The sequence below is a fragment of the Rhamphochromis sp. 'chilingali' genome, assembly GCF_963969265.1.
Source record: "Rhamphochromis sp. 'chilingali' genome assembly, chromosome: 15".
Classification (NCBI taxonomy): domain Eukaryota; kingdom Metazoa; phylum Chordata; class Actinopteri; order Cichliformes; family Cichlidae; genus Rhamphochromis; species Rhamphochromis sp. 'chilingali'.
In genome coordinates, this window is record NC_137942.1 from 14,947,862 (window position 1) to 14,961,114 (window position 13,253).

The window sequence follows — 13,253 nt, forward strand, 5'->3', positions numbered from 1 at the left end:
GTTGTCAAAGAATGTTGCAGGTGCTTTGTCTCTGCCACCTCCCCTGAGCAGTGCTCTGTGCTTTGCCCTCAGAAACAGTGGAGGAGACTGACAGAGTAAGATAGATGGAGAGACAGACAGAGAGGAAGCAGAGGTCTCCCTGCATCTGTGCGACAGCATGTGACTGTCCCATCCGGTTAATTCTTTTTCTGGTTGACCCCACCAGACAGCAACGAGGGAGGACAGAAGGAGGTCAGTTTCCGTATTCATTTATCACCAGCCTTGACCAGTCAGGCTTTGAAATTTCAGGGATTCCTTGAATGGCATGGCTGAACTGCAGTCTGGCGCTAGGAGCTCGCCTGGCTATTAAAAAAACAAAAACAAAAAACCAAAGCCTTTGCGTTGCCTTGCCTGCTCAGAGGGGTCACAGCAGTCATCCTGGGGTCACATGAATTAGTGATTTTTTGTTATTATTATCTCAAGGAGGAAATTCTTGCAGGGCACTATGAGAAGGGATGGGGTCATGTAGGTCCATATAGGTAGGCCCGTCGTGCGGTTATCTGGCAGACAACTGTTATTGTGAAAGGGAAACATATTTGGCGCTAGAGGAAAAGAGGCATGGAAATGTCTGCTCCGCACACGATAGGAATTTTCCTCTTATTTACAAAGAAAGCCCAAATGTATTTCAGTCACAGTTCATAGCTGCGATTGAGCAGAGGCGGTGCCATCAAAGTGCAATGCTAGATTTGAAAAACACCATGTGGCCCTGAGTGTCACCTTAACAGACTTGGCATTTTGGAGAATTCCTCCACAGTGAACCTCCTGAACTCACCCCATACAGTAGAGCTATTGAAAAGCCTTGAAGACTTTCACCTTATCATCAAACTTATTTCCATAACGGACAAATTACACCAGAAATATATACAGTAGACGATTGCTGCAAAGTCACTGCCAATAATAAGAGCGCTAAGGTACACAGAGAAAGCAGAAAATGACCCTTTATGACACTGCCAAGATCATCTAACATGACTTTAAGAGAAACAGCTGGTGCACACAGACTAGCTGGGATGGGGAAAATCAAAACATGGCTTCCTGTGAGGGAAGGTAAGCTGTCATCAAAACAAGTGTGATTTTAATGTTTTAACTTTTTCAACGTGTCCCTCCCTTACCAGTAAACTTCATACTGGAAATCAGCTAAAAAACAGTAAGAGAATGTGTTTGTAGTGGGCGAGCAGGAGGTACATGGCATTACTGGAAGAACACTCATACTCAGGTAAATAAGTTCAAAACAGGCCAACCACAACGAAACCCGAGCTTCCCTCTGCTGACCTGTTGATATCCCTGGCACACATCGGGCTGGGCCAGAGCGTTGGCGACCTGCTGGATGTGTGGTTTAAGGAGGGGCCTGGAGCATCCTCCGAGCACGGCAGCCAGGACCATGAGGGGGGCCCAAGGGTGGGAGGAAGAGTGTGGGCTGGCCACGTGATCCAGCAGCAGTTTGAGGAAAACAGGTGGAGGGACAAAGGTCCCTATCAGTTTAGCAGCTGCCAGACACTGAAGGTGGAAACAGAGAGGAAGAGAGTCAAGAGCAGAGACCTGAGGGAGTGTCGAGGATGATGAGTTTTCCACACATCAAAGATCAGCGTAATCCTCATATGCAAACAGGTGCATCCCAAGTCCTTGAGCCCTGATTGGCCCAGTTCAAATATAGAAGCATGTTTAGACTGACATGAAGAATAACTGCTGACTCAGAAGAAACAGTGCTATTTTACAGTATGTGCAGATGTGAAATTTACTGAATTCCACATTTAAAACAATCAAAGAAAAAAATCTTTTAAAAAGTGATGTATAATGTGCTCTACTTCTCTGGTTACTCACATTGTTGACTACGTCCCTCTCACTATCTGTGCAGGCCCGATAGAGGGTCGCCAATAGGGCCGGCAGGTGCTGGATGCAATGGTCCTCGGCGTGGAGCAGCAGCACTGAGAGAAGCTGAGAGGTCTTAACCCGCGTTGGCACCAGCCAATCGGTCACATCGTGTGTGATAGCCGGTACCAGCTTCCCCAGATTTCTCACAACCAGCTCTCTGCAGCCTAACCCTGGACGCTCCACTGCAAGAGAAATTGAAAAATTCACCTAAGCATACTCTGCCACTGTTTGTAATCTGTATTTTCTTTGGAAAAACTCATGTTTTCCGTCTCATTCACTTAGCATTAAGATGGAGAGTTCCAACAGAAAATAGCAGATAATAGAGAGAGATTTGCTTTACAAATTTACTGAACACTCTCCAGGATGCTAGGTTGTGATCAAAAGTATCTCAAATATCACACTAATATAGATATCAAGACCCATAATCGAAAATATTTTCTGTTCAGAGTACATTGCATATGCTTAATTAATTTATGTGTAGTCTACGTGTGAAATCATTTTGTTACGCACATTGTTATGAACTATATGAATCCTTAAAAAGAGCATTTACAGCACAAGAAATGCCACTGATTCACATATTTTCAAAAGTGTGCTGAGTGGGCTCCACATTCTCTAGAAAACCCCCCAAAACCACTTTTTATGACTGAGATTCCGCCAAAAGGGGCTTGTCAGAGCAAAAGTTAACACTTTTCCATATAGCCTTCTACATTTCACTTTTGCTTGTCTTTCTTTTCACTAACCTGCCACCTTATTGCCCTTCTCCTATAGGCACACTAATGAGAGAGGAAGGGAGGACTAAAGGAAGCCAGAGATAAATCAGAGAAACACAACAGGACAAGACCAAACAAGGCCCTTTCTGGTTGTCTCTCACTGTTTGACAGTGACCTCTTCACACTGGGAGGCCCGGGAGATTTATGATCACAAGACAAAAATGGAAAGAAGGACAGAGAGAAACGTGCTCTTCCTTTCCTGTCGCCAGGCAGAACCAGTATTCATTCATACTGTCCCATGTGGAGCAGTGTACAGGATCTTCTTTTTAAAAATGCAGACTTGTGCAACCGAGCTGTGCACATATTTGTCCTGGCCCTCTAGGCAAACTGCAGGCCAACTATTGTGGCCATGTTTCAGGTTCATATTGCTACCAGGCCCGAGGCAAACACTAATCTTTCCAAGCCAGTACCTGCCTTGACAACAAAGCTGTCATAGACTGCATCATTTCTTCTTACTGTACATTATAACTATGAACAGCTGTAATAAAGAGACAAGATTTAGTGGAGTAGGGTGCAGCTATTACATTTAGCTTTATGCTGACATGCAGCTGCTTTAAGAACTTTGAGTCTAGACAAGAAAGTAAAACTCCATATACAGAAAACTTTCTAATCCCTTGTCTCACCACCTACGCGGAGTCGAGGTTGATGCATTACACCGATGCCACCCACTCCACAGCTTATTCTTGTCTTATTTACTAAGATCCCTTGATCACAAACAACAACAGCTTTTAGAACTACTGAGATGGAGAAAAATGTCAATGTCAAAGTTCACCATTCACTCTAGCTTGAACTCTTTACATTATTTACCAAAATACCCAACTGGATGACCACACTCCTTAAAAATTGTAGCATAGGGAAGAAACAACACCTTCAGACCTTCTGATGGGTAATGTGGAGGTGGAGTGAGAAGGAAGTCCATTTTGTCCTTGATGTCATCTTCATTCTCCTTCTCCCACTGTGCGCCTACCTGCTTCCACAGATCAACGGCTAGAAGTCTGAAAGAGGAAACGGAAAGATGAGAAATGAGAAATAATAGTATGGTCATTGTTGTTTGCACTATATTTCATATACATCTAGGTCCAGTGGATCATATGGCCACAGTCAGACAGTTTATATGTAAATGAAATATGTAAATGAAAGAGTGTAAAAACAGTACTGCATAACCAATTACAGCCATTTTTATACACACTTGAACCTGCATTTGGCAGCTGTACACTAGAACTCTAAATATGAGGAACAAATGATGTTTGTGCAAGTGAAGGGGGTTCTTCATTAGGCTGAAAAACCAAAATAAACATTATCAGCAAGCTGGCAAACACTTCAGAAATGACACTGACATTGTTCAGCTGAAAGGCCATAGAAGTCAACTAAAGCGCACCATGGCAGAATTCTTTCACTGGCTAAGAAAACATCTAACACAAAAACCCTCTTGAGGAGAAAGGTCTATCCTTGTTAAGGTTCCAAGAGCATGAAGCCCACATTAGCCTTTCCAAAAAAAACATCTAAACAGGCCCGCACAGTTCTGAGAAAATAATAATTTGGACACATGAAACCCAGATTAACTTTTACTGGAATGATGGGAAGAGATAAGTATGGAGGAGGAGAGAAACATAATTCAAAGCACACCACATAATCTGTCAAACAAAGTGGAGGTAGCGTTGTGGAATGGGCATGTATGACTACTAGTGTTTAGTAATCATGTGACTGCTGATAGAAGTAGCAGAGTGTATTTTACAGTGTACAGAGCTCTCTGCTCAGAGACTGATCAGACAACGCTTTGCAGTGCGAATGGATGATGAAACAAAGCAAACTGCAAAGCAAACTGCAAAGCAACCTAAGAGTTTCTCACAACAAAGAAATGGGATGTTCTTCAATGACCAAGTCAGGTCACCTGATCTCAACCCAACAGAGCATGCTTTTTCAGTTATTAAATACAGAAACGAATGCAGAGACCCACAAACAAGCAGCAACTGAACATAGCTGTAGTAAAGGTCTGACAATATATCTCAAGGGAAGACACAAAGCATTTGGTGTGTCCATTTGGTGTGTACAGTCAGTGACTCCAAAAGATTTTCACTCAAGTATTACAAACAAATATAAAATTTGTTAATTTATCAAATTGGAAATAGGAGAATGTGTATAAAAATGACTGTAATTCTTAACCCCCTAAAAAGCCTTGAATTAAAGTTGAAAACATGCACTTCAGCATCATGTTTGAATTAAAAGCCGCTGTGTTTGTGTAAAGAAATTGTGTCATGTAGTTTCTAAACAGGAAATTACACTACAGAATAAAACTGTGGACTTTAACCTTATTTCTGGGATCTCATCATTGATGGTGCTGAGCAGGAGAGGGATGAGTTTGTGAAAATAAGAATATCTGTCTCTGAAGTGCAACAGCCAATCACCGACGACTGCAGTCACAGCTTTTCTCACCTGGATCCAAAGAGAGAATGATAGGGGGGCAAAATTCAGGATCTTCTAAACATAGACAAAATGGTTTTGAGTTTTAGGACAAAAATGTTAATCCATGGTCATGTTATTCCTGGAAGTTTTCCCCCCCAAAAAACTGAACCTGAGGTGAGTCGTCAAACAGTCTCTGCGCCAGGTGAGAGAGCACGTCATCCACTTTTTTCCCACTTCCATGCTGAATGACCGCCCCAGTGGCTTCGATGACAGAAACCCGTACCCGAGTGTGCTGATGAGCAATTGTCAACATGAGGGGCTTAATGAGACACTCGGCTTGCATGTGAAAGTGCTCTGAAGAGAGAGAAGGGAAAAGGATTGCAGTCCATTCAATTGTCTAACTGAAAGCTGGATCATGCAGTGATATAATACACAACTTATGATACATTATCAGACCAAGTACAGTGCTGTGAGAAGTATTTGCACTAATCCAGATTTATTTCCTCTTTTTTGGATACTTGTCAAACTTGGATGTTTCAGATCATCAAACAAATTTTAATATCAGACAAAGGTAACCTGAATAAATAGAAAGTGCATTTTAAAATGATAATTTCATTTACTAAGAAAAATAAGTAATTTAGGTAGAAAATTGAGCTTAATCACAGCCAATTAATGATTTAACCAGAAGCAAGCAATTCTTTTTCTCACAGGGCCAGGTAAGTTTAAATTGTTTTCCCCTTAATAAATGAAACCATCATTTACAAACAGCATTGTGCATTTACTCGGGTATTCTTTGTCTAATATTAACATTCATTTGACGATGTGAAACACGTCAGTGTGCCTACGGGATCTGTTCAGGCAAAACAAGCAACTACTGACTGCTCTAGTTGCCCAGCACAAAAACGTCACTCTTGCCATTTAATATAAGTGCGGAGGCACCTGCGCAGTACAGGAAAGAGAGCTGTTGGGCCCCAAACATGTCTGCGTGCTTCGAAACCATGGTAACCAGCTTTCTCCACAGCCACAACAAAACCCATTCACCAACCTGGCACACACTTCGCAAAGTTCACGGTGCACTTGCAGCTTTCACGTTTAACATCGGGGAAAGGGTCTACGATGGTTCTCTGCAGTATGTTGATCACTTCGCTCAGATAGGGTGCTAAATTCTTCCCGCACACTTCCACTATTAGAGTTAGCATTTCCACGGCCGACAGGCGAAGTTCCTCCGCCGGCTCCAGGATCTCCTTCTCCCCAAATCGCTGAGCCAAGCAGGGCATGAGATAAGGCAGCGATTCCTCCGGCTTCGGGACACATCGGATAAACTCTGTCAAAACCGCTATAGTAGTTTCTCTGCATCTTTCCATTGGGTCTGACAGGCATTTAAGGAGAGGCTTGATGAGGGAAGAAAAGACTTCCTGTAAGGCGCTGCTGGACAGTCCTTTATCAACCGTCTCCTTCTTGATCGCCTCCAGAGCTCTTTTTCTTGTCGCCTTGTTGTCTTCGTTCAGACAATTTAAATGTCGGGCGAGTCCTCTCAAAACTTCAGAGGAAGCATGCTCGTCTCCAGTCGCCATCGCCGCCATCTTGGCTGTCGTTATGGCAACCGGCATTCGCACGACAAACAAACGACTGCTTTACGATAGTTTCAGATTCAAAAATATGAAACTTTATTTACATTCGCAAACACAAGACTATCATGGTGGCATCTAGGGCTATTCAGATGTTTTCATATATTATTACAGCAGACAGAAGAGATGTTCCAATACAAACACAAATTAAAGAACAAAAAATAGAAATCAATAAAATAATAATAATAATAATAATAATAATAAAAAAAAACACTAAAACACACACACACACACACACACACAAACACAACCCCCCCCCCCCAAATTAAAAGTTCACCAAATTGCCAAAACAGAATGAAAATGACATACACAATGATTTTATTTGAAGTCTCCCAGCTATACAAACTGTATATTCTGTAAATTAGCCAGGTTTGGCTTACAATTAAACTTACAATTGCGGTCAGACACTCATCATGGCCATAAATCTCATGGCTATTTGGAGATTTTAATGACTTCCTTAAACTGTTTGTTTTTCAGTGTTGGAATCCAATACAGTATACATTTATTTAGGATTTTCTCTAATCCATGCAGGTTCAAAAGTATACATACAAGCTCAAATACATACACTTGATAAGTGGTGCTGAAAGTACTGTGTCTTTAATTTGACATGGCCAAAGTCTATTAACTTCTCATCAGTGATCATGATGGACTGCTTATTTCTCTGACCAACACTCAAAACAACGGGAAAATCCACAGAACTCAGTGAAGATCTAAGAAGAATTGTAGATTTGCACAAGTTGGGAAGGTCTCTTGGAGCCAAATCTAAACAACTATGGGCAGAAATCTGTGCCATCAGAAACTGAATTTGAATAAGTTCAATTTGAATTTGAATTGCTCAGATTGAATCTGAATTGTAACTTGAATAAATGCTTTTGAAAACTGAATTTGAATTAGTCTAATTTGAAATTGAATTTATGGTTTGAAAATGATCATCACTAAATTGAAATTGCATTTTATATTTTGAAAATGAATTGATTTGCTTTGAAACTGCATTTTATCCTTTAAAAATTCAGCTCTCGAATAATTTCAGTTTCACTTCTCACCATTCAGTTTCAGTTCTACAATTCAATTTCAGTTCCAAAATTCAGTTTTTTGGAACTTACATCCGGTTCCGGTTCAAGCGCAGATTAATAGAACTACGTTTTACTAGCGGACAGAAAGTGTTACTGACGGGAATCTACAGCATGTTGAGCTGAATTAAGACTTCAGAAGTCATTCGTCATGTCGAATGACCAGCGGATAAACTCTCAGGTTGGTAATAAATGTATTACATGTATAAGAACAAGCGTCATGTTAACAAATGATAGCCATAAGGTAACTTTTGTGCTTATTGTAGCTGTTAGCTAAAAACGCTAATTTAGCGTAGTTTGCCCTGAATTCAGCTTTGACAAACAAATATGATCGACTGTTTCTAGTAGAATTCCAAGGTTGTCATCTTGGACCCTCTCAGAGTACCCCCTCTGTATGCTTGCAGAGACCCCTACAGTAGGGAAACATGCAAAACTGTGTCCAAACCTTTGTATTTTAGCTTTATTTATGTCTTACACAGCATCCCAACTCTGTAGCTAACTTAATAACTTTAGCTAACTTAATAACTTTAGCTAAAGTGAATAGTTAGTCTAATTCATTAGTGCAGCATTACTGGGTCACCTCTGTTTGAAGTGATATAATATGATATACAACTATCACTGAAACAGCAAACTTTGTAAATAAGCAAACAACACTTCTCATTCTCTAAACGTTTGGCCACAGCTGTAGATTACACTATCAGTGCTTGTTCACTCTTGACAATAATTACATTTCTAAATTCTCTTTGTGCATTTACAGGTAAACAATATCTAATATTTTATCTAAATGACTGCTTTGTCTTTTAAAAAGGGTGAAGAGCCTGAGGCCAGTGACAGTCCAGTTCTACTCTAAGTACATCCTTACAGTGGCTCACAGGACAAGGCCACATTCTTGTCCTGCCAGAAGAGAAGAGAAACTTCAGAGTCTTCATGCAGTTCAACCACACCTGTCATATTCCATATGACAGGGGTCTCAAACTCCAGTCCTCGAGGGTCGGTGTCATGCAACTTTTCCATGCCCTCGAGGACTGGAGTTTGAGACCCCTGCCGTATGGTGTTCATGCTGTTTTCTACCACACAGTTACAGCATGTCTGACTGCCTGTTCAGCATGTGCAAAAATATATGATGAGTTTAAGCATGTGATGACTAAGGCCTTCCATTATGGTGTTTGTCATCACATGTCACAGACATCTGGATGATCATTTGGAATAAACAAAAAACTTGTTACTTCATCTTTTATCTTTATTATTATTATTGTTCTTATTTTACACTTTTCATTGTTAGGCATTAGGTTTATTTGTAGTAGTCCTTTCCAACGTCTTTCCCTCTTCCATGTTACTGTGTCAGCTTGTCAGGATCTATTTGGGTTTGGAAGTGGAACAGAAAGTAAAGAAATCCAAAGTGCCATTAAAACCAGGAGACGTTCTTATATTTCAGAAGAAGGGATTAATTCAAAAGAAATGACCTCAATGCCATATTTTATTTAGGAACCCGAGAGAGCACTTTGCAAAATAACACATTCTTATAATTTCACCCTCAGATGAGCCAAGCTACAACTGTCAGGGAAGGTGATGTAGGTACAGAGCATATGAGAGTGGTTAAGTTAATGTCTCTTGTCTAGATGAAGGCACAATACGGATCAATGGCAAGGCGTAGAGATTCAGTGTCTTCAGTGGACACTCCATTTCTGGCACAAAACACCTGTAAAAGATGGTCGATTTAGGAGGTGACCCGACAACTTCAGCCTGTCAAACATATTAATGGAGCAGTATGCTTTAAAAAAAAAAAAAAAAAAAAAAAAAAAATCAAATTAAGCATGCATTCAGTACCCTAAGAATTATTATGGTAGTTAAACACAGTGATAGTTGTATATCACTTCAAACAGAGGTGATCCAGTAATGCTGCACTAATGAATTAGACTAACTATTCACTTTAGCTAAAGTTATCAAGTTAGCTACAGAGTTGGGATGCTGTGCAAGACATAAATAAAGCTAAAATACAAAGGTTTGGACACTGTTTTGCATGTTTCCCTACTGTAGGGGTCTCTGCAAGCATACAGAGGGGGTACTCTGAGAGGGTACAAGATGACAACCTTGGAATTCTACTAGAAACAGTCGATCATATTTGTTTGTCAAAGCTGAATTCAGGGCAAACTACGCTAAATTAGCTTTTTTAGCTAACAGCTACAATAAGCACAAAAGTTACCTTATGGCTATCATTTGTTAACATGACGCTTGTTCTTATACATGTAATACATTTATTACCAACCTGAGAGTTTATCCGCTGGTCATTCGACATGACGAATGACTTCTGAAGTCTTAATTCAGCTCAACATGCTGTAGATTCCCGTCAGTAACACTTTCTGTCCGCTAGTAAAACGTAGTTCTATTAATCTGCGCTTGAACCGGAACCGGATGTAAGTTCCAAAAAACTGAATTTTGGAACTGAAATTGAATTGTAGAAGTGAAACTGAAATTATTCGAGAGCTGAATTTTTAAAGGATAAAATTCAGTTTCAAAGCAAATCAATTCATTTTCAAAATATAAATTCAATTTCAATTTAGACTAATTCAAATTCAGTTTTCAAAAGCATTTATTCAAGTTACAATTCAGATTCAATCTGAGCAATTCAAATTCAAATTGAACTTATTCAAATTCAGTTTCTGATGGCACAGATTTCTGCCCAGAGAAATGACCACTTCAATTCACTTCAGTCAATTATGATCAACAAGAAGTATAGGATTCTTACTTCACAAGGAAGGACAATTTACACATATTGAACAATTTAAGTAGGTGTACAGTGGGGCAAAAAAGTATTTAGTCAGCCACCGATTGTGCAAGTTCCCCCACTTAAAATGATGACAGAGGTCAGTAATTTGCACCAGAGGTACACTTCAACTGTGAGAGACAGAATGTGAAAAAAAAAATCCATGAATTCACATGGTAGGATTTGTAAAGAATTTATTCGTAAATCAGGGTGGAAAATAAGTATTTGGTCAGCTCAAACAAGGAAAATCTCTGGCTCTCACAGACCTGTAATGTCTTCTGTAAGAAGCTTTTCTGTCCCCCACTCGTTACCTGTATGAATGGCACCTGTTTGAACTCATCATCTGTATAAAAGACACCTGTCCACAGCCTCAAACAGTCAGACTCCAAACTCCACCATGACCAAGACCAAAACCAAAGAGCTTTCGAAGGACACCAGGAAAAGTATTGTAGACCTGCACCAGACTGGGAAGAGTGAATCTACAATAGGCAAGCAGCTTGGTGTGAAAAAATCAACTGTGGGAGCAATCATCAGAAAATAGAAGACATACAAGACCACTGATAATCTCCCTCGATCTGGGGCTCCACGCAAGATCTCATCCCGTGGGGTCAAAATGATCATGAGAACGGTGAGCAAAGATCCCAGAACCACACGGGGGGACCTGGTGAATGACCTGCAGAGAGCTGGGACCAAAGTAACAAAGGTCACCATCAGTAACACACTACAACGGCAGGGAATCAAATCCCGCAGTGCCAGACGTGTTCCGCTGCTGAAGCCAGTGCATGTCCAGGCCCGTCTGAAGTTTGCCAGAGAGCACATGGATGATACAGCAGAGGATTGGGAGAATGTCATGTGGTCAGATGAAACCAAAGTAGAACTTTTTGGTATAAACTCAACTCGTCGTGTTTGGAGGAAGAAGAATACTGAGTTGCATCCCAAGAACACCATACCTACTGTGAAGCATGGGGGTGGAAACATCATGCTATGGGGCTGTTTTTCTGCCAAGGGGACAGGACGACTGATCCGTGTTAAGGACAGAATGAATGGGGCCATGTATCATGAGATTTTGAGCCAAAACCTCCTTCCATCAGTGAGAACTTTGAAGATGAAACGAGGCTGGGTCTTCCAACATGACAATGATCCAAAACACACCGCCCGGGCAACAAAGGAGTGGCTCCGTAAGAAGCATTTGAAAGTCCTGGAGTGGCCTAGCCAGTCTCCAGACCTCAACCCCATAGAAAATCTGTGGCGGGAGTTGAAAGTCCGTGTTGCTCGGCGACAGCCCCAATACATCACTGCTCTCGAGAAGATCTGCATGGAGGAATGGGCCAAAATACCAGCTACTGTGTGTGCAAACCTGGTAAAGACCTATAGTAAACGTTTGACCTCTGTTATTGCCAACAAAGGTTATGTTACAAAGTATTGAGTTGTATTTTTGTTATTGACCAAATACTTATTTTCCACCCTGATTTACGAATAAATTCTTTACAAATCCTACCATGTGGATTCATGGATTTTTTTTTTTTTTTTTTTTTTTCACATTCTGTCTCTCACAGTTGAAGTGTACCTCTGGTGCAAATTACTGACCCCTGTCATCATTTTAGGTGGGGGGACTTGCACAATCGGTGGCTGACTAAATACCTTTTTGCCCCACTGTATGTATATATTTGAGCCTTTATGTATACTTTATGTATACTTTTTGTGGATTTAAAAAAAAAACAAAACCTCAAATTAAACTTGTGCACCCAGTTCTTGTTCTCTTCAGTCATTAGAGATGTATAATGTCCAGTCATTCCACCCTGAAAAAGAACAGATCAAAATCCCAAATTACCATGACATTCATGCCCATAATGAGTTTATGTAAACTTCAGACCAGAACTGCTGATAATTAGAAAGCTATTTGTGTAGTGCTTGTGTACACTGGAGTCAAAAGTCAAGAGACATGACAAAGGAAAGACACAGAGAGAGGTGGAGTGAGGTAATTAATTACCTATGTGTTTAACAAAACCGCCCCAACACAATAGATAATATAAACAAGTAAAAGCAAGGTATTATCAGTACTGCGGGTTTGTGAGTGCATAGGATAATCATATCACAAAAATATAATCACAATCATATAATGATATGACAATCATATGGCATGATAATATTTTATTATCAGTAATAATGAAGAATGGTGAACAAGGTGGACAACAAGCAAAAATGCATGATGGAGATGACCTTTTAAAAGTCTGAGAAAATGTGGGCGTTTTATATGAGAATATTCATAATGCAGAACCTTTGACACACTTATAACAGAACCAGGTGGCATTTGTTGGGGGGTTGGGCACAGAGACTAGTGTCTCAGTTTTAGATTAGAATGGTTTCTGAGGCTTTAAATCCAGTGTTATTTAGCCGTAGGACTAATCATGTGGTGGGAAAGCATGCATATACGTCATAAAAATGTGATATTAGGCCTGTAGCTGCAGAGCAGTGAGGGTGTAACCCCAAAGACTATGATGGAGACGTTCATACTTGGAAATGAACGCCTCTAAGTAATACTAATACTACTACTACTACTACTACTAATAATAATAATAGCAGCACAGTTCTTTTTTGTGTGGTTATTTCCTCTAAGGGTGTTTAATCTGTAAATGCGCTGCCGCGTGCTCGCTGGCCTCGAGGGAGCGCCGCTGCGGTCGAGGAGATGACAGATTGACGTCATCGAGAC

General features: G+C 40.5%; 1 protein-coding gene across 1 annotated transcript in view; it reads right to left on the reverse strand.

Annotated features, from left to right (window-relative positions):
- Positions 1-6,697, reverse strand: part of dnaaf5 (dynein axonemal assembly factor 5) — a 30,847-nt gene extending 24,150 nt beyond the window's left edge. The window contains exons 1-6 of the mRNA XM_080904399.1: positions 6,127-6,697; positions 5,251-5,435; positions 4,987-5,111; positions 3,555-3,673; positions 1,858-2,090; positions 1,309-1,533 (exon numbers count right to left, since the gene is read on the reverse strand). Coding sequence (XP_080760525.1) covers positions 1,309-1,533; positions 1,858-2,090; positions 3,555-3,673; positions 4,987-5,111; positions 5,251-5,435; positions 6,127-6,691 — 1,452 coding nt within the window. The 5' untranslated portion in view covers positions 6,692-6,697. The remainder of the gene's footprint in view (positions 1-1,308; positions 1,534-1,857; positions 2,091-3,554; positions 3,674-4,986; positions 5,112-5,250; positions 5,436-6,126) is intronic.
- Positions 6,698-13,253: the final 6,556 nt, after the last annotated feature.